Source organism: Dermacentor andersoni, chromosome 9 (genome assembly GCF_023375885.2).
Source record: "Dermacentor andersoni chromosome 9, qqDerAnde1_hic_scaffold, whole genome shotgun sequence".
Lineage (NCBI taxonomy): Eukaryota > Metazoa > Arthropoda > Arachnida > Ixodida > Ixodidae > Dermacentor > Dermacentor andersoni.
The window spans coordinates 29,502,501-29,523,916 of record NC_092822.1 but is presented as its reverse complement, the minus strand read 5'-3'; the positions used below and the strand labels follow the sequence as shown (position 1 = coordinate 29,523,916).

Sequence of the window (21,416 nt, the reverse complement as noted above, 5' to 3'; positions counted from 1 at the left end):
TCAACTCATACGCTGTTCGTGTAGCGAAACAACAGTGCGACGGCTGACAAATCTGTGGCAGTAGATGATGTCGTAAGGATGTAAACCTTAAGTGACGACCGACGACATCTTGAAAACCATCTAAGACGGAAAGGATCAAAATGTCAGTGAAGGGGATAGTGATTAAGATGCTGTAAGCGAACCAAGAAATTTTGACCACAAGGGAGGCGATAGTAGCGGTTGACGATGTGCAACATTACGTCCTGTAGCACTCCGTTTCCCCAGGGAATATGCCATGAATTTCGGTGCAACAAATTCTGCCAGACAAAGTAGGCACAATAAATTAGAGAGCCGTCTCACTAAGGCGCCCTTGAATGCGCAATAAATAAAAATGTTCTTTACTGTGCTTCGCCTGCACCGCTGCGAGTGGCACGACACGTGACCTCTACAACGCAATGACTTGAATAACGATTCATTTTGGAGCTCCCGCGCACTTCGCTGACTGCTGTTGTAACGCTTCCACGCCGGTGTGTTATCACGAGTTTTGCGTTCTTGCTGGCACAAGCTGATACGTGCTCTTTCAAACTTTACTTCCAGGTTAGCAGAGGCAAACCCGCTCAAGCACATTAACGTCACCTTTAAAGAATGGCAAGAAAGGGCAGACAGACCTCAAAAAATTGTTCTGACTTTGGATGTGTCTGGTAGTATGCGGGTAAGCAGAGACTTTCGATATGCACTCTTCGCGCCGTTTGCTTGCTCTTAGCAAAGAGTGGCAGTGAAACGACAATGGCCGACGTACGAAGCGAGCACGAATGAGCGCACACTGCAGCATGCTGACACAGCATATCCCGTTCAGAAATGTGCTAGACGCACACAGACTCGACGTCTTGCGCTTCCGAGAACGGTGCCGTGCGTGCCTTTGCGAGGCTGTATTACTGTCGGCGCTCATCCCTGCGTTCCTGCACGCTCAACTGTGACGTCAGCACGGGGTGTGCGAGGAAGGCACGTGGACGCACTGCTTACGGCAAGACGTGTAGGAACTGCTCAAAAAGAAGTGCAAGCATGACAACAGACGTCTGCATGTTACTGAATAAAGTAATTAGGTTACCTTAATGCGTAGCCAGTGAAAATGTAACTGTGTAGAGTGTTAGCTTACGGGAACACTAAAGAGAAAAATAAATTCTTCTGCATCACTAAATTGTCATTTGAGAATTACCCTATTGAAAACGTCACCCCTACCACGATAACACGCTTAGTAAACCAGAAAAAACGCGATCAGAAAAAGCGGGCGGCGACGCTTCCTTGTATTTCCCGCACCAGCTCGCTGTGATGTCATGGATCTTGACGGCGTTTTCTAGGGCCTACGTAATACCTAGGCGATAAAGATCGATTACATTGTGTTCTAAGAACGCCAACTATCAGGCATGTTGATGTTCAGGAACTTTTGCTGAACCAACATGGCGTAAGCACGAAAATTCACTTTGAAATACGTGACGTCACTATGGCGTCCTTTCTTCTTTACCTTCTAATGTAATCGAACTTTCATTAGGAAATTAATGAAAACAGTTTTCAAGCCAAGTTCATTACGATTGAAATGATGTAGTATTTTCCTTCTGTGTCCGTTTACGGTTCTATGTTTCATAAAGTATTTGAGCTGTATATCAATAGCTAGAGTCAATATATATTTCCGGCTAGAGCACTGAACGAGCTCGGGCTTACCCGAAAGCCCAGGTGCAACCAGGCTGTGCGCAGGGCTCTAGCTGGATGGGTATGGTTTGACCAGGTCTGCGCTAGGGCCGAGGAGCTCGGGGCTCGGCATTCGGGGGGAGCCTGCCAGTATACTTCTCCGATGTACGCTCTCCCATACATGCCATGCACTCAGCGGCTAGGAATTGACGCTTCCGTATCACGCGTTGAGGGCCGATTTCCCATGACCCGGTCGAAAAAGGTCGAAAAAGTTCATGCTCGTCCACTGCAGAAAAAAAAATTGGGACGTTTCACATCGTGAAAGCGAGTAATGCGCAAGCGTATATAGGTGCCATTCCCGAGTTTCTAAGCTATGCGGCCTTGCCTGACACACCTGCATTGTCACAAGTAACCTTACACGTTTGTCGGGTGTTTACTGGGCACGCCAAGCCAGCGCCCCTTTGCCGGTCTTTTTGAGCTCCTGCTCGGCGCTTGCCGACGACTTCGAGGTCCGTCGACTCAGGCTGGCCCTGACGCTGCTTGCATTGCTGCTTTGTTTGCGCTCGGCCTCTTGATCGTGATACGAACCTGCTTCGACCGTAGCGAACACAGAGCTCGTAGCGACAGCCAGAGGAGGTGAACCCAGTCGCACACTAGTCCCACGACGCTCCGCATCCGTTCTCCTCTCCCCTTTACCGCACGTTTCTCCATACCTTCCCGAAGTGCCCCTCCTCTCCACCTCGAGGCGCGATCCTCCTCCGGCGCTCACTTTTATTCCATCACGGCCCCCTCCGACTGAAATCTCACCGATTTCACTGCGGAAGCATGTACGCTTGCTTGTAAAAGAGTAATAAACTAGTGAGCAAAGAAAATACAAATGACCATACGCGCGAGAAACGCTACGCTTGCAGAATGCACAAAAAAAAAAAATAATACGAAGACTTGCCGTAAACTCGCGATTGAACGATTTTGAAAACGGCTGGCTCTCCCGTAATTGAGAGTAGATGTGAGTGATGTAAGCATGAAATTGCTACAGGCAAAGCAGATTGCTTGGTCATGATACTAAAGACAAACTTAACATGGGTGTAGTGCATGTTCACAATGGCACACGCCACAACACCACACCGCACCGTACCGAACCACGCCACACTGTGCACTGGTCCACATGGGTGCTGCCCAGCTAGAAGAAAAGCGGCTGAAAGCGGCACGACAAGCAGCTATAGACGCCATGTAGACAGAGAACTCTGTCCAGCTAGAAGAAGAAAAGCAACTGAAGGAGGGGCCACACAGCATGGCACCATCTCTCGAAGCGGCGCAAAACTCGTGCCGCGGAACTCACGGAATGTTGGTGTTCAAAGCCGCACAAGCTCTCACGTCGCCGCGTCAAAAGATGGCAATCAAGTGCCCTGTATCACCTTTTGGACGTCGCTATTGGAAATGACAAATAATGCTTCACCGCACTAGAAGTTTCTGCTTGAGTGATACTGTGAACAAACATTTGGAAGAGCTCGAAAGCAACGTTTAATCGTAATTGCTTGGGAAGTAACTAGCCTATGGGATAGGCCCTGTACCAAGGGTCGGGGGCCAGAGACAGCATTTTCACAAGTTTTCATTGTTTGCCTGAATGACCCCGTTTTGTGCTCGCAAAGATGCCCGGATAACGGCAGTGGCTTTTGGCTCAAGGTCACTTGAAGGTCGCCGACAACGGGAACTGAACGTTTATCATGCTTAAAAGTTCCGGTAGGAGTTTAAGAGCACTTGGAACGACGTGGGCATAGTGTGAGTTGAAAGTTCCATCCCAAGAAGCGTCGGGCCGGTGGTTCATCAATCCCGCAGGCGACGGCGGATAAGCCGCCAACGGATAAACCCGGCTGACTACCCGAGCACACCCACGGGACCAAGACTACCAAACCAACGCTGCCACTCGCCATGACCACCTCTCCGCTCAGTCCCTTTGTGGCACGCCGGCTATCATTTGAGAAACAGGACTAAGCTGCGCTCCATTCAGCAATGCAGACGCCACAGCGGTTGGCGGAGGCATAGGCGGCAACACCGAGTGCCTCACGTACTTTGTGATCTGTTCATTGTGGCGTAAACATCCGGCTACTGGCGTATCATTCGCGTTGTTCTTAGACAAGTCGCTGCTTCTATTGATCGCGTAGATGGTAATTGTAAATAATGAGCGCTGGTAATCCATCTACACATAACAATATAATGCAAAAACCGAAAAATGTTTGCGGTCAAATATAAGAAAACATTCGTAAAGGACGTACCTATCCACGGGAAAACAGTAGCATATTTCAGGTCGATTATATCTATTAATTTTGTGTCTCCATGCAGAATAAACTGTATAAATGAAGACCCATATCTGCGTTTTTTCGATGGACCTACGAAATTATCGATTTCTTCTAAAAAATTTTTTGACCTGCCGTCCAGTATAAAACATCTAGCGTGGAAAGCTTGCATGGCAGTAAAACCTGAATAGGCAGCAATTTCATGGAACACACGTAGTAACGCTGCATTATACAACTTGAACGCATTCAGAGAAAGGTTTTTCAAGGCTAATAAGGAAATATTTGTGCCCAATAAAAATTATCTATATGTATTTTCTTTCTTACTCAGTGGACAGTTAATTTTATGCCTTTGGTCTTCGATAAGGCTCATATTGGGCAGAGAGAAAGACCCGTCAACGCCGTGCACAATGTAGAAATTGTTGCCGCTCACTTAACCCTCGCGACAACCAGACCTGGCCGTTACAAATGCAACTAACAAGCAAGGAAAATCCGACAATCATAAGGACGCCTGCTTTTTTTCGCTTCATCGCACACTTTCAAAACAAGAGTGCCACTTCCTGGGTGTTTTAACGTAGTAGCACAACCTCTTATATTTCTGTTTATATTGCTCCTTTGCTATGCAGCATTCAAAGCACCAAGTGTTTACAATGCACCAACCAATAGCCGCAGTTGAAGGCATTGTGTCCTCATTTTCCGGTTCTCTGTTTTTTGAACAGCGGTTCCTCTTCCTTTCTGCTTTCGCTGTGCTAGCTTTCAGAAAGTTGACTCCGCAAATCGCACGGCTTAGAATGATTTTTCTCGCATGCGTATGAGCCGCATACATTGTGCAGAGCCGGTTGTACTGAACTCATCGTGACTACTCTGTCCGGCCTTCGTTGTCTATAGAGGTTATATGCAAAGAATACGCAGTGGCCGAGGTATAGAAATAGAGGAATAACGTATTGCTTGTTTCTTGCACGAGGAGTGGAAATGTTAGCAGCCGTTATTAGGAAAGATGCAAGGAACCGTTGAAGAGCACACAGTATTGGATGCCTTAGGGTGCACCAAAAATTCCGAAGACGTAACATTAACGTCGGCGTCCTCCCAACCCAATCCGATCCGACTTGCAGACAGTAATTATTCTAAGTGCATCGATTCCAGTGCTACCTCAAAAGCTTTTCCGGCAAAAAGTATAGCCCGTTACCACCAAACTGATAATTACTTGATGTTGCATGATTCTTCAGTGCCAAGAGTTGGCCAAGACTAAAAAAGTCTATAAGGCATAGTTTCTACAGGGAGGGTAAACTAGAGATTGTTAGAAGAGGCCTTCTTTCTGTCGTAGAAATTAAATTAGCCGGCTGCTGCTGCTGGTGATCATGGTAATGATGATGATGATGTTTTCATATCGCAGGAATGGAATCGCCTTGATTTCTTGAAAGAAGCTGCCAGGCACTACATACAAGCTATACCTGATGGCTTGAGGAGACTGGCTATTGTAACATTCTCCACAAATGCCACAGTTGCCCACAATATGGACATCGTCAATTCGACCACCCGGCAAGGGTTTATTAACAAAGTGAATGCTCTGGAACCTGAAGGTTTGACGTGCATTGGGTGCGGACTTGAACTGGCACGGGAGGTATGTCTTTTCCTCCTCATTTGCTTAGTATAGCGTTCTGAGCTTGAGGCGGCAGTGTTTATCTGCGCTCGCTTCCGTCTCTCTGGCCAAGATCGAGATACAAACGGCTGGTTGCGATACGAACGATAGCTGAGCCAGTCGCCGATGCTTCGCGTTGGTCCTGCCTGTCTGGAAAGATCCAACAGAGGAGCGGGCTTTCTAAGTCTGGTCAATATTTGAGGATGCTCGCTTCGCGTTTATTTCGGACAGAACGAGGGAACTCCTGCTCGAGACCTATTCTAAGGGTAAGGTGTAAAAGCAACGAGCATTTTACATCTATGGCACGGAACCAGCTTATACAAATCAGGTTTGTTCAAGCCAACGTAAATAATGATCTCTAGGAGGGGGGTTAGTGTTATGTTACTGACGAAGTTGTATACACTAAGGGGCATTGCAAATGAAAAAAAAAAAAACGCTATGATCATTTCTTATTGGTGTGAAGATTGTTAGCTTGCGTCAGTAAGCGCAAATAATTGATACGGTTGCATATATGACATGAACAGTCAACAGACGAAGTGTCTAAGAATAAATGTATAAGTGTGAGGGAGCAAGACGACGAAACCAGAGATGACGTAGGGGAAATTACTTGTGTTTAATTGAAGTCTGGAAACCATGAGGTGAAGTGAAATGAAAGTTGACGCAAGCTTACATGGGCCGCAAGAGGGAGCCCTCCCTTTCACGCAAACGATGCTTTGCCAAATCGGCTTAAGTGTACCTGTTCAAAGTCAAGGTTATGTGTTGTTAGTTTAGACAGCGCCTCTCCCGCCTAGTTTGCGGATGTCAAACATACTTTTATTTGTCTGCAGGTGTCAATTAATTTACCACCGGATTAGTTTTTACCACCCGGAAATCTTTCCCGGGCTCCCAATGCACGGGATACGGACTCTTTTCATTTCGCCCCCAATCCAGATGCCGCCGCCGCGGCCGGGATTTCATCCCGCGACCTCGTGCTTAGCAGCGCAATGCCATAGCCGCTAAACCACCGCGGCGAGTGTTTCGCGAAATTTGCGATCTCTCATTAAATGCAGGCGAAGTTAACGCGGCCTAATTTCTTTGTTTCATTGCGATAGCAGTTATATGGACACTCCAAGCGCCTTTTGCCGTCGCCGTTGTCGTGAGGTTCCGTATAAATTCCAAGGGCGTTAAAATCGTCGCCGCGCACCATACGCTGTATGTGCGAGTGAAAGCATTCGAGGGTGAGCCGGCGATCACGGCTGAAACATGCGGACGTAAGCGAAGAAAGCGGGGAGGAAGCGCGCCGTATTCCGGTCTTCGCACCGCCCCGTGCGGAGGGTACGGAGGTGGCGGAGGGCGGGGCGCATTCTATTCCTGGCGGCCGAGGCTGCTGTATCTTGAAAGCCATCAGCGACGAGGGCAGAGTCCGCCACCCGCCGTGTTTTGTCGTCTTAGTTTGCGTTGACGCTAGAGGCACCACGAATGTCAACTTGCCCAAAGCTGCTGCCGCGCTTGTTCATGCTTGCTTGTTTGGTGCGTGACACCATGTTCGTTAGTTTAGTTAGTATGCCTATGTTTACAAGTTTATACGACCGATAAAACTACTTTCATCACTTCGTATAGTTGTGCACTAATTTGTTATCGTAATCGATGCTTTGCCTCTCGACCAAAACTGCAACTTTACAAATATATCTTTTTTACCAATCGTTGAGCACTAATGACGAAAAATGCAATCAGATTGCAACAGCTTCAAATCATAGCGACCCATATATGCACGAATGACAAGGTTGAGCGCCGCAGGTTACGTTGCTATGTTGAGTAGAGCAAATAGACTGCGAAACTTCATTTGAAGAAATACCTGCTTGTAGAAAGGGTTTCATCATAGGACTCAGCACTTTTTTTTTCCTTTACAAGGCAGTGAAAGCTCCCTGGAGAAAAAAATTCAATATGTAGCTAAAGTTAAAACCAAGACATTTGCTTAAACATTGGGTGCCGATCTGAGACTTTTGTTCTTAATCCAATTGTTGATCTCTTACAATTGCAGATTTGAGTATATGTGTACACAGTTTTAAGAGCCTTCCCTTTTCCATTACTTGAATACCTTCATATTTCCTCTGCACAGAGGGCTCGACACTGGCATTACTGTTGCTTCTCATTATGAGTTAGTGAGGTTGTATCAATTACATGCAATTACTCAGTACAGCGAATGATATCCTTCACATGCAGTTGCTCGATGCACCGTTTGATCCTCCCTATGGCTCCATCATTCTCCTGATAACCGACGGCCGAGAGAACCGGAACCCTTATGTGGCGAGCGTCATGCAAAACCTGGTGAAGTCCCTCATCGAAGTGAGCTCATTTGCGATTGGAAGAGAAGCTGACGAAAAGCTTGAAGTTTTGGCAGCTGCAACGATGGGTCAATCGTTCTGTTTCCCAGACGGCCAACCATTCAATGGCGTAAACATGGGCGTTGCGTTTGTGACAGCCAGTGCATCCGAAATTGAACCCCAATGGCCCGTCACGGTAAGTTTAAGTGTTGCCATTTTAACACATTTGCCGCTACCTTTCTTGCCGCTCGGTTTTTTTTTTTTTGGCGACTAATCATTGTCTTAGTTCCCATAGAGCTTTCTTATGGCGTATCCACACGACGGATGGCTCAACAGAAAACTGTTCTGCAGTCAATAATTCCGAACTCGTCTAGCTCCATATGAACTAGGCGGGCAGACGACTAGTCATGAACGATATTAAACATGACGGAGTCACGGAAGCAGGCGCCATCTGCTTCAAATTTATCAAGTTGCCGTCATGCACTGTTTTGCTCGTTAATTCCCGACTGACGCTTATGCATTATTTTTCTATAATGACACTTCATCAGCAAAGTCTTCCAGACCATTCGGCGCTATTCCGTAGATCCGTTTCCAATTTTTGGCGCTTTAGGTGTTTCGAGAAAGGCTCTGTCATGCTGGGCACTTGTATATGGTCTCTAAAACTTAGCCCCAGTACTCGCCAGTCGCACTGTCAGGGTTTAGAGGCGATGGATTACGAATGTTTGCTTGTTATTATTAGTTATACAGAGCCCCATGATCTCAATTTTGCGCAGCTGAATCCAGTGGTCGGCTTCAATGGCTTCGTATTTGTTTTATTTTGTTGGGTGAAAATAGGTAGACCTTTTGTTTCGATAACTGTCTGATCGATCAAGGTCTAAGAGAGACGCCGTTGTGGGCGAATTTTGATTTTGACTTACTGATTTCCTTAAGGTGCCCCCAATTATTTCCCTAGCGACTTTGGTCTCCGCACCCATGGGTTACCGCAGAGCTCCAAATCGAGATGTGCATAACTATTTGGATGGATACATGAATAAGTTGGTTTTGCACCTTGAGGCAAAAGGCACCACACAAGAATTGTACAAACTGTCTCTGTGTGGTCGTGCGTTAACATGCTATGGCCGAAGCTGCTCACAATATTACGTCCAATTTACTGGGCCACCGTGCCAGGCACACCTTTGGGCACTGCATATACGGTACTTCCAGTTAGTTGTGAAAGTACTGTCCTGTCACGTTTATCCATGTGCGTGAAAGAAGGTCACTATTTAAGATTAATGTGCATTAATATATGTGGGATTTGTCTGTTCTCCATATTGGCTACCATGTTTCCGTTCCGCCTATATAATATAGCCGCAATGTAGACTAGCAGATATGGAACGCCAAGATGGCTACCCGCATTAAAACCTCGTGCGCAACTCCTGACACTTGTATTCAAGAGTTGTGCGACTCCCAAAGACATCCTTAAGGAATGGTAAATAATACATTTGGGGTCTTACGTGCTAAAACCACGATCTGATTATGAGGCACGCGGTAGTGCGGGATTCAGTTATAATTTAGACTAGCTGGGGTTCTTTAACCTAAACCTAAATACACGGAAATTTTCCCATTTCACCCCCATCAAAATACGGCTGCCGCGGCTAGGATTCGATTTCGCGACCTCGTGCTTAGCAGCCCAACCCTACATCCACTAAGCAACTACAGTGGGTAAAGAACCTTGGCAGTTCGAGAAAGGTGACAATTGGCACGTGATACAATTTGTTTGCATCGTCATGGCGCGAGAATCGGTACAAGGCGTCGAAGAATGACCGTAGAGCGCATTCTATTTATAGTGATGGAGTCGGCGTCCAAAATTTTATACCCGAATCACTCTGTAACGACTGACGACCACGCACCTGCTTATATATACAGTCGCCTGACAGTTGCCGGGCGCTGGCGTCGGCCACAGGACCTACTTGACCTATCTACAACACTTGCCGACATTCTCGCCTTATTTCGCACCATCGGGTTTCGGCTGAATTCATTCAACAGCCAATTTATTTGTCCAGAATTTTGGCTACCGAATTTATGTTTTTTTATCTTTAAGTCTTCTATATTTAGGCTAGTACTGTCCTGAGATTTGCAGTGGATTCACCGTTCCCAAAAATGCCTGGAGTTTTGTCGGCCTCTGTTCACATATTGGGTGATTTTTAAGATACTTTGAAACCATAGCACGGCCCCCTGACCAAGCTGTTCAAAAAGTTTTTTTTTTTCCTGAGATCTTCTGCAAGCTTCTGCCTTCTTGCCATTTATCAACTTACTGATTTACCTGTCACTTGTATTCTATTTTGACGACTACAATCCCCCGGCGTTGGTAATGTTGTAATGGTCATGGGAGTGAAGCCATTTAAATCATTTCTACTGTGGACAGGACAGCCGCTTTTGCTAACTGCGAATGAAAATATTGTTACGGTGAAGGGAAGGAAGAAGTTGGATTGGACGAGAGGAAGACGAAGTCTGGCAGTTGCCTGAACGCCATTAACCTCAGTTGTAAATATACATTATTTTACACTCGTGGGCCTGCTTTCTTCCTGCAACATTTTGGTGGAAGGTGCGGGGTACAATCACGTAACTTCGCAGCGGACGTGATCTACCTGCCGCCACAATGGCAAATCAACCGACACAAGCGACAATGCCTCAGCAGCCAGTGCCAACGGTCATCCTCACTCACCCGCGGGACCCAGGGACATTTTGTGGCACGGACAACGCCGACGTCGAGAACTGGCTTGCGATGTACGAGCGAGTGTGCGACAACAACAGGTGGAATCCAACAATGATGCTTGCAAACGTGATATTTTATCTAAGAGGAACTGCGAAGCAATGGTACGACACACACGAAGCTGACCTAACGAGCTGGGATGTCTGCAAAGAAAAAATGCGAGACCTGTTTGGCAGACCTGTCGGTCGTCAGCTGGCAGCGAAAAAAGAACTTGCGTGCCGCGCTCAGACGTCCACAGAATCCTATGTCATGTACATACAGGATGTGCTGGCCCTCTGTCGCAAGGCTGATGAGAACATGACCGAGGCAGACAAGATTGTTCACATACTGAAAGGTATTGCAGACGGTGCCTTCAATCTCCTAATGTGTAAGGATTGTGCCACTGTGAATGCAATTGTAAAGGAGTGCCGGCGCTTCGAACAAGCGAAGGGCCGCCGGGTCGCTCAAACTTTCGACCGGCTGCTCAATACTGCCGCGACATCTTCTTGCCAAGACCCGCCGCGGTTCGTTCAGCCCGCAGGAACGGAAGATATCACGCGCATCGTTCGCCGTGAGCTTGAGGCCATGGCTCCGGCTCCAGTTCGTCCCGACTGTCGGGAAAGCGTGCCCGCTATCTCCCTCATACAAGCGGTCGTTCGGGAGGAAATAGCAAGTTTGGGCATTCCATCTCTCTGCTCGGTCCGCCATACAAACACCTACCAGATCTCTCCGGCCGCTCGCTCCCAGACGCAAAGCTTTCTGCCACGCCGTCGCAACCCAGCTGACTGGCGCACAGCGGATGATAAACCCATCTGCTTTAATTGTTCCGGTATTGGACACATCGCCCGTCATTGCCGTAACCATTGGTCGTCGCCCCCTCGGTGGTCGTCTCCGAGTCACTACCGCCAAGTACCAGAGAATCGTACTTTCTCGCCCTATACGCCGTCTAGGAACATCAACGCCGACAGTGCTCCACCAAGATCTAGCCGCTCCCCGCTCCGCAAGGTCGTAGGTCCCGTTCGCCTCTCGTTCACCGCTCTTCGTCCCCTCCTGCAACCGGTCGCTTCGCTTCGGGAAACTAGGCGGTGCAGCTCCCGGAGGTGAAGCTGCAACTAGACCCAGCCCACAAATCCTCTGTTGACCCTGCCTACATGTGGAAACCTACTGGACATTGAAGTTGATGGCGTTCCTGTGAGATCTCGTTGAAACAGGAGCGCAGCTTTCAGTTATGAGCGCTGTTCTCCGCCGAAGGCTCAAGAAGGTTCTGACACCCGCCGTACTGGGCACTGTGCAATTCGCCGATGGGAGTACTTCACCTGTCCTTGGAATGTGCACAGCACGTGTGACCATTGAGGGCCATTATACCGTTGTTCTATTTATCGTCCTTGAACACTGTCCGCACGACCTAATTCTCGGCCTCGACTTCCTTTCCAAACACTCTGCCCAAATTGACTGCTCCGCAGGTGTTGTACAGTTGGATCTGCCGCTTCCTGCCGACGCAACAACTTGCGCTTCACACAGCTTATGTTCAGCTGAGTTTGCAAGGCTGTCTCGACAAGCGGCTCCAAATGTCCTCCTGACGCCCTGTCCTCCCGTACCTGATGGCGAGTACGTCGTGTCGCCGCTTACTGACGTGGTTTTGTCGCGCAATATTGCCCTGCCGAGCACCTTAGTCCGGATCCGCGAAAACTGCACTCGTGTGCCCATCCTCAATTTTGGATTTTCGTCGCATGTGCTGCCACACGGTATCGCCATAGCGCATATCACTACTTTGGAATAATTTTAGGTTTCTTCTTTGACCTCTCAATCCTTCCTCAGTACCAACGGAACTTTGTCACCCACTGCTCCGTCCTCGACGCCTACGGACGATGTTTCTAAGATGATCGCCCCAGACCTTCCTTCCGAGCAAACAGCAGCTCTTCTTCACGTCCTGTCATCTTATCGGGACATCTTTGATTTGAACGACCGTCCACTTGCCCAGACATCTGTTGTCACGCATCGCATCAACACCGGTGACGCCAGCCCCATTCATAGGCGGCCATATCGTGTCTCCGCAACAGAAAGGGCCATCATACAAAAAGAGGTAGACAGGATGATGGACAAGGACATCATTGAACCTTCAAGTAGCCCGTGGGCATCACCAGTTGTCTTAGTAAAGAAGAAAGACAACTCGTGGCGCTTCTGCGTTGACTACCGTCACCTCGACAGAATAACAAAGAAGGATGTTTATCCCCTGCCTCGCATTGATGACGCTCTTGACTGCCTTCACGGATCCCAATATTATTCATCAATTGACCTTCACTCCGGCTATTTGCAGATTAGCGTCGATGAGATGGACCGCGAGAAAACCGCCTTCGTCACACCGGATGGTCTGTACCAATTTAAAGTCATGCCCTTTAGATTATGCAATGCGCCAGCTACATTCGAGCGCATGATGGACTCTCTCTTGCGCGGCTTGAAGTGGTCTACATGCCTCTGTTACCTCGACGATGTGATTGTGTTTTCGCCGAACTTTGAGAGCCATCTGCGGCGTCTCACAACCATACTCTCCGTGTTTCGCAGGGCTGGCCTTCAGCTAAACTCCTCCAAGTGCCATTTCGGTCGCCGTGAAATTAACATGCTCGGCCATCTCGTAAACGCCGCCGGTATCCAACCTGATCCACAGAAAGTTCACGCCGTGCGAAATTTTCCTGTACCTTGTTCAACAAACGATGTCCGTAGTTTTCTGGGCTTATGCTCTTATTTCCGACGTTTTGTGAAAAATTTTGCCGACATAGCTCACCCTCTCACTGACCTTAAGAAAGACGTCTCTTTCTCTTGGGGACCACTGCAGGAGAAAGCGTTCTCCACCCTGATTGAGCGGCTTACAACTTCCCCAATTCTGTCACACTTTGACCCTTCTGCGCCCACTGAAGTACGAACTGACGCGAGTAGTCATGGCATCGGCGCTGTCCTCGCTCAGCGTCAACAGGGCCAAGACCGTGTCATCGTTTACGCTAGCCGCCTTCTTTCCACGCCCGAGCGAAATTACTCCATCACTGAGAGAGAATGTCTCGCGCTCGTATGGGTGGTTGCGAAATTTCGGCCGTACCTTTTCGGTCGGAGCTTCTGTGTCGTAACCGATCATCATGCCCTCTGCTGGCTCTCCTCTTTGAAGGACCCAACTGGACGACTTGCACGTTGGGCCTTGCGTCTACAAGAATATACATTTTCTATTATGTGGAAGTCAGGGCGCCTGCATAAAGACGCTGACTGCCTGTCCCGCAATCCAGTGGATCAATCGGACGATACCGATGCAGACTCGGACATCAGTGTTCTATACCTCTCCGGCTTCCTCCATATTGGCGACGAGCAGCGCAAAGATCCTGTTCTTCGAACGCTCATGGAACGCCGAAGCTCCTCGCCCAATGACCCGTCCCTCCGGATGTTCACCTTGCGCGATGGAACATTATACCGTCGTAGCGTTCGTCCTGACGGCCCGGAGCTCCTCCTAGTCGTTTCCAAGCACCTTCGACTAGCCGTGCTCCAGCAACTTCACGACGCTCCTACTGCTGGACATCTTTGCATCACTCGAACATACGACCGCCTGCGGCAACGCTTCTTCTGGCCCGGCATTTATCGCTCTGTGCGCCGTTATGTCGCTTCTTGCGACCTGTGTCAGCGCCGGAAGACGCCTGCTATGCCTCCCGCTGGTTTGCTGCAACCAATTGACATCCCTACAGAGCCCTTCTTCCGTGTGGGCCTAGACCTCCTTGGCCCCTTTCCAATTTCCATCAAAGGAAACAAATGGATTGCTGTAGAAACCGATTATGCCACGAGATATGCCATTGCACGAGCGCTACCAACCAGCTGCGCTACAGATGTCGCCGACTTCTTACTATACGATGTCATCCTGCACCACGGCGCCCCTCACCAGTTGCTGACGGATCGCGGCCGCTACTTTCTATCGAAGGTCGTCGATGATCTGCTCCGCTCCTGTTCTACAGAACACCAGATTGCTACCGCGTACCACCCTCAAACGAAAGGCCTCACCGAGCGACTCAACCGCACGCTAACTGAAATGCTGGCCATGTACGTTTCCGACGATCACCGCGACTGGGACGTCGCTTTACCATACATCACTTTCGCATACAACTCGTCCCGTCACGATACTGCCGGATTTTCACCATTTTATCTGTTGTATGGCCGCGACCCCACCTTGCCCTTTGACACGTTGCTACCTTCCGCAGTACAATCACCCAGCACTAATTACGCTCGCGATGCTATTGACTTAGCCGCCCAGGCCCGAGAAGTCGCCCGTCATCGCCTCACAGTCTCGCAAGCTTCTCAAAAGCGACGCTACGACCTTCGGCACCGAGACTCCCATCTTTCACCTGGTTCCCTTGTCCTCCTCTGGACGCCTTCACGTCGCATCGGCTTGTCGGAAAAACTACTTTCCCGTTATTCTGGACCGTACCAGATCTTACGCCAACTGTCCGACGTGACATACGAGATCGCCCCAGTCGGTCAGCCTTCAGTGCCTTCCAACGTCACCAGCGATGTTGTTCACGTCGCCAGGCTGAAGCCCTATATGTCCCCCCATTTTGAACGTCGTTATAGGAAAGGACAAATTGAATTTCAGCGACATAGAAGTTAGATCTTCAGTGATATTGTGAAGAAACATTAGGAAGAACTCGGAAGCAATATTTCTTGTAACTTGTTTGGGAAGTAACTAAGATATATAATGCGGTCCTCGTACAAAGGGTTGGGGGCCAGAGACGGCAATTTCTCAAGTTGTTGACTGGTTGCCCGAATGGTCTCGTTTTGTTCTCGCAACGATGCTCGGCTGTTCTCCTCCGAGTGCCAAGATAACGCCTCTACCTTTGGGCTCAAAGTCACTTGAATATCGCCGACAACGGGACCTAAAAGCATTTCAATAATTAAAATATCCTGTGGTTCCGCTTGCCACACCGTTACTCCTCGCAGGCGGCAACGTTCATTGTGGGGATTTTATTGTGATAGTGTCATGGGCAGATTTCACTCACTATGTCAAGCACAATGCGTTATGCGTCAAACAAAAATGCGTTATGCAAGCAGTCAGTGGTCCTCCCATTGCACTCTGCATAACCAGTAGGAAAAAATCCCGGGCAGTTTATTAAAGACCAAGTACATGTGCGCAGCTAAACTTTACAGCTTTGAGGCTCGTGTTGGAAATATGAGCATGTGTGACAATCCAAACGGCTGTAGCAAAGCAGTAAGTTGCATACTGACCACGTTAAAAACGACAGAACGAAATAGGTTACGTGGAACGGTAAGAAACAGGAAGAAAGCATTGTCGATCAGTGAGCAAACGGGGAAAGGTGATATTCTATTTGATATCAAGAGAACATAATCGAGCTGGGCAGACCATATAATGCGTAAGGTATATAACCGGCAGACCGGTAAACGTACGCCAGCCCGATCAGTCTTCCCATGAGAAAGCATCACTAGATGTAGGATTGCGACGCAATTTATTATTAGTAGCTTATTAGTAGGCACGTCACGTTTTCTAAGTGCTTTAAAGGTTCTAAGCATAGAACACGTAGGTAGTATCGTGCTTGTAACAGTAGTACCTTCTTTTTGCTCTTCTGAAGTTTGATAAAGCAGGTAAAGCCACGGCGCCTAACTAACACGCTCATCAAACCAAGGCCAGAACCATGAAAACACGTTCCATCAGCGTTTACGATGCCATCGCATTCCTGTCAGGGCTTCGTCACCACGTCGCGACACAAACATCGGCCCAACCGCCAGCCCAGCGCGCTATCGTCACTTCGAGCAACAGAACAAAGGCAGAGAGCTTTGCAATGTACTGTCCCACTGCGGGTTATAGCAACTGCGCTTACAGCGAAACCAAAACTGCCAAAAGAATATACGTGTTGACCAGTTCGCCAATCAACAGAATACCAATCCGCAGCCTGTAATTCCCATCATTCCTATGATAGTTGCACAATCGCCGCGCCAGATTTCCCACTCGTTATTTTAGTATGAAACTATATAACAATCTGACCAAAAAATGTGGGTTTATCTCGAAGGCAGTGGAATCTAAAAAATATGAGTTGATCCCAAACGTGCTGCAGCCAACAAAGCGTCTAAACGAGTTTTCTGTACGCTACGTGACATAATGAATTGGTACAGGGCACACACGCCAGACGTTTCAAAATGCTGCTTTGGGACAAGAGAAGCATACGTGGGATCTTAGTCTAATAGAGCAATGTGCTTCTGTCCTGGAAGTTGTAGGTTTAATATAACTATCAATAACACGTTTCTCCCTCAAAATATAGGCGAATTTCACTCATTTTGTAGGTAGTAGTCGTCATTATCATCGCCATCAGCCTATTTTATGACCAATGCTGGACGAAGACCTCTCCCAGTGATCTCCGAATGCCCATCTTGCACTTCTTGATTCAAGTTGTGCCTGCAAATTTTCTCACGGATGCAACACTGTATCCATGGAATAAACACACAAATTACATTAAGGCAGCTTCGGTAGTGGTTGACAACGCACGCAAGCTAATCACCTGCGCAACTACACGTAGCGACAGGATAGGGGAAGCGGAGGAAGTCGCTGTTGCGCTGGCAGCGGCTGAGGGCTATCGAAAAGACAAATCAATGGTCATTTTAACCGATTCAAAAGAGACATGCAGGAACTACACAAAGCGTAGAATCTGCAGGGCTGCCTTAGCTATCCTCCGTAAGGCAGAGCACCTCAGGCACACCGCAACCCTCAAACTAATCTGGATTCCGGCCCACACGGGGATAGAAGGAAATGAAAGGGTAGACAGCTTGGCTCGCGAGATCACGTACCGAGTCGAGCGGCCACACGCCCTGGGACAGCACTTCACCGTGGAGATCGGCTATTCAGAGTTACTGAATTACCGCAGAGGCGATAGAATTAGATACTCACCGCCACACAAAGCCTTAACACAGCAAGAAGCAGCTATTTGGTGGAGGCTGCAAACGGGAACCTTCTCTAACTTACATATACTAAGCAAGATGTATCCTACACAATTTAGGAACACTTGCCCGTGCTGCGGGCAACCCCCACGCTTTACCATATAACCTGGGAGTTTAAACGTAACTACACATTCCACCAACACAAAACCCCGAGTGCGGAGCAGTGGGAGAGCCGGCCCACCAGCTGCGAGCTCGCCGCCCAAAGGGCAATGGTGCAGCACGCAAGCGAAGCAGCGCGGCTCAGTGGAGCCCTGGAATAGCGGCCCAACCCTGCTAAGAAGGTCAATCGTCTGCAGCGATGAAGACGAAGACCGAACGCTAAACCCGTAATGGACCAAATAGTTTTCTCTCTCTCTCTCACTTCATCAGAGCACACATTCAGTGGCTCTAATAGACTACCGGTTATCTGCCTTACGCACTACAAGGCCTGCGCTGCTTCATTTCTTTCTCCTAATGTCACCCAGAATATCGGCCACCTCTGCTTGCTCTTGCATCGCGACCGCAATCTGTCTGTCTCTTAACGTTTTTCTTAACATTTTTCCTACAATCGCTCTCTGCACGGTCCCAAACTTGTTTTCGAGCTTCTTTGTTAACCTTGAAATTTCCGATCCCCATGCTAGAACCTCTACATATAAATTATTTTACAGTTTTCTTTACCAGTATACCAGTAAGCTGCCAGTAAAGATTGGGTAATGCCTGCCTTATGGACTCCAAACCACCTTTATCCTCCTCGAAATTTTCTTCTCGAGATCAAGGTCCCCTGTGATTTCCCTATATAAATGCACCCTTTCAAAGATTCTAGAGGCTGACGACCAACCATGAATTCTTGTTTTCTTGCAATCTTATTGTACATTGCCATTGTCTACTGCATATTGGTACGTGACAAACACGCCATATTCAACACTAGCACTTTCTAGGCTAAGGTATTCAGTCAATCTTTAGAATTCATCTTCGCCGCTGCTGAACAAGACAATGCCATCTGTAAACCGTATGTTACAAAACTATTCGTCTTTGATGCTGACTCGTAATTGTTCCCACTTAAGTAGCTACCTTCATTACGCGTACGTTTTCTCTTTCATGCTGTGTTTGCGGCATCGTGATGATGCTTTTTAGAAGTGGTGCATTAATACACGTACATTAATACGCGTACGCATTAATACGCGTACGTAGTATTTGCAGCATTAATCATAGGAAGAAGTTTACAGATTGTTCGAAAAGTGTAGTGTATAAGATACCCCTGAAATGCGGTAGGTCTTATATAGGACAGACTGGTAGATGTCTTAACGTTAGGCTACAAGAACACAGCAATAAAGTGCGCTAAGGGCGGGAAGGCTTCCTAGGTGTTCACTGCGCACAATGCGGCTGCGTCCCAATTTTTGAGGAGACGACTATCTTAGCTAGGCATTCCAATGAAAGTACCAGAATTATCATTGAAGCAGCAGTGATTGCCGATGGCGACTCGGTTAGTAAGCCATCAATCGCACTAACAGACAAAGAACTGGTTTTCCTGAGGTCGCACATGCGCTCTCGTTCATTTTAGGTAATAAATTCTGAAAGAATTCTCATGTCGGGTTGCTGTTTGTAGAGGGCGTTCTTGTCTTGGTGTTTCAGGGTATATACGTTTGTTTCTGAAAATAAAAATCAGTTGGAAGTCAGCGCTCGTCTACGTCGTCCTTTTTGTCCTCCGTCTGTGTATGCGCTGTAAGGGACGATTGATACCATGGAATACCAACTAGCCCGTACTCAAACCTTGCTTCTGCTTTTCGCCGACTAACCACTGTTTGAGTGTTCTCGACCGATACCAAACACCCTTTCAATTGTCGTAATTTTATCGCCGATACTGTAGCACGGGAACCTTGTTTACAATTAGGTAGCAAGCGCAATGCAAATAGACGCGTACATTAAATACCCTTCGCGAGCAGCAGTGCTTGCTCTGGAATGTACGATGAGTCAGCTAGATGTAGCTGACGTGCTTGACTCGAATATCAATTCTCGATAACCGACGAATGTGCTCTCTGCTATCAATGCAATTGGGCGGTACTTGTTGTTCTGGGAACATGTTTACCCAATGAAATGTTAGCTTGCGTGACTCATCCTGTGCCAGTCTCTCGTTCTTCATTGCAACTACAACATGATAATGGATTTAACGATGTCAGTCTTGAGCTTTAGACCAACAGGGTCAAGCAGAAGTTTCAAACTAACACCTTTTAGAAAAGTATGATTATGCTACTATACGTTTCATTTAGTTCCTGACTGAATAAGTGTTTGCTTACATTTATTCTAACAGTGAATATTTTTTTCTGGGCTGTATGAAAATCGCGTATTCGCTGAAAACGCCAGCACACACGTTTTTTTCAGTGTCTAGGACGAAGCGGCTGCATTGCTCTTCAAAACGCGGTCGAAATCTTGCTTCATTGCTGCTTACCAATACCTATTGATCAACCGCGTCGATATGTGCATCATGCTATGCTATGACTATGAAAAGTGAAGCAGCCTTATTATTATGAGAAGATCCTGCGAAGAAGCTTGATGAACTGGCCTTTGGTAACGTTGGCGGAAAACGTCTGGTTTCTTCAATATGCACCTTGGGTGGAGTACGACGCCTTCCATATTGACGGGTGGTGTTTTTCTTCTCTAATTTGCGTTATCTGCCTCTTTTCGTTGCCTGGTATACATGTTCCTCTTTTCTATAAATATGCCCAACATGGATAGCTGAATGCTCAGTGCGTTGGGAAGTGAAGTCTCAAAATTACCGCAGCGTCCTTGTCTCGATGCAGGTTTTGCAAATTGAAAGGAACTTCAGCACGGGGATGAAGGAGAATTTCACCATTCATGACAGTTTCGCAAAGAACACAGTCATCTCCATTAGACTTGCTGGTTCAGCCAAACGATCACTGAAAGTAGAGCTTACGGACCCTAGTGGACAGAAATGCGCTGTTTGTAAGGGTGTTCCCTACGGCGACACAACGAGGATAGTCCTACCGGAGCCCGTAAAGGTAAGGTGAACTTCCGAGAGCATTCCTTATCTTAAGTTTTCCCCGTATGATTCACGCACCCCTCGATGATCGCCTTCGCCGCATGACCCTGCCATGAAGCGTTCACTTCTCCGCATGATACAGAATGGTGGGAAGTAGGGGTTGGTAGTGTCCAGCTGCTACCAGAGATAATAAAAATGTAGCAGTGCGAGCACCACCTCGGGGCGGAAACACTTACGAAAAAAGCAAGTTGCCTCCACCTCCGTTTGGGAATGTCGTCACGGGCGGACTGATGGCAGGCTCATGTGTGCGTTTGGCGACCCACAGCAGAAGTTCAGTGAAGGCGCCCGTGTGGCAGTGTTGTGGGCGAACATTTACTCGATACTTAGGCATATGGAACTTGAAAACATTCTCCGCAGCCGCATAGTCTGTGGCATTAACGAGTCTGAATAAGCCCCTCGTCAACCGGCCTGCCCTGATGTGCAACTCCACCCAGGTAGACACCAAGCATCGGTTATAAATTGTAACTTATTTTCATAAACAAAGACAATTGCAGTTAGAATTATGCAAAGCATATACAACAGATATCTTGTTACAAGCAACGGTTACTCAATGCCTTTAGCAAAAGCATGAGCTGCCGGTACGACACGTGTTCAATTCGCAACAAGCATCTGGCCCGCACTGCGAGACGGCTCGACAGCTGTACGCCGTGGCCAAAAGCGCATCGTCCTTTTTTGGTGTGAAATTGCGAAAAGGAAAATGGTTAGGCGATCTCAAACGTACTCGTTTAGGGACCGTCAGTCGTCCTTTGATTCGCCGTCCGTGAAAACGCGATAGGCA

The 21,416-nt window shown here is 47.9% G+C and overlaps 1 protein-coding gene across 2 annotated transcripts in view; it reads left to right on the top strand.

Moving 5' to 3' along the window:
• Positions 1 to 21,416, top strand: part of LOC140213287 (calcium-activated chloride channel regulator 1-like) — a 61,777-nt gene that overhangs the window by 28,498 nt on the left and 11,863 nt on the right. For both annotated transcript variants that reach the window (XM_072284470.1, XM_072284471.1), the window contains exons 7-10: positions 577 to 691; positions 5,350 to 5,577; positions 7,798 to 8,094; positions 20,379 to 20,597. In XM_072284470.1, the coding sequence (XP_072140571.1) occupies positions 577 to 691; positions 5,350 to 5,577; positions 7,798 to 8,094; positions 20,379 to 20,597 (859 nt within the window). The remainder of the gene's footprint in view (positions 1 to 576; positions 692 to 5,349; positions 5,578 to 7,797; positions 8,095 to 20,378; positions 20,598 to 21,416) is intronic.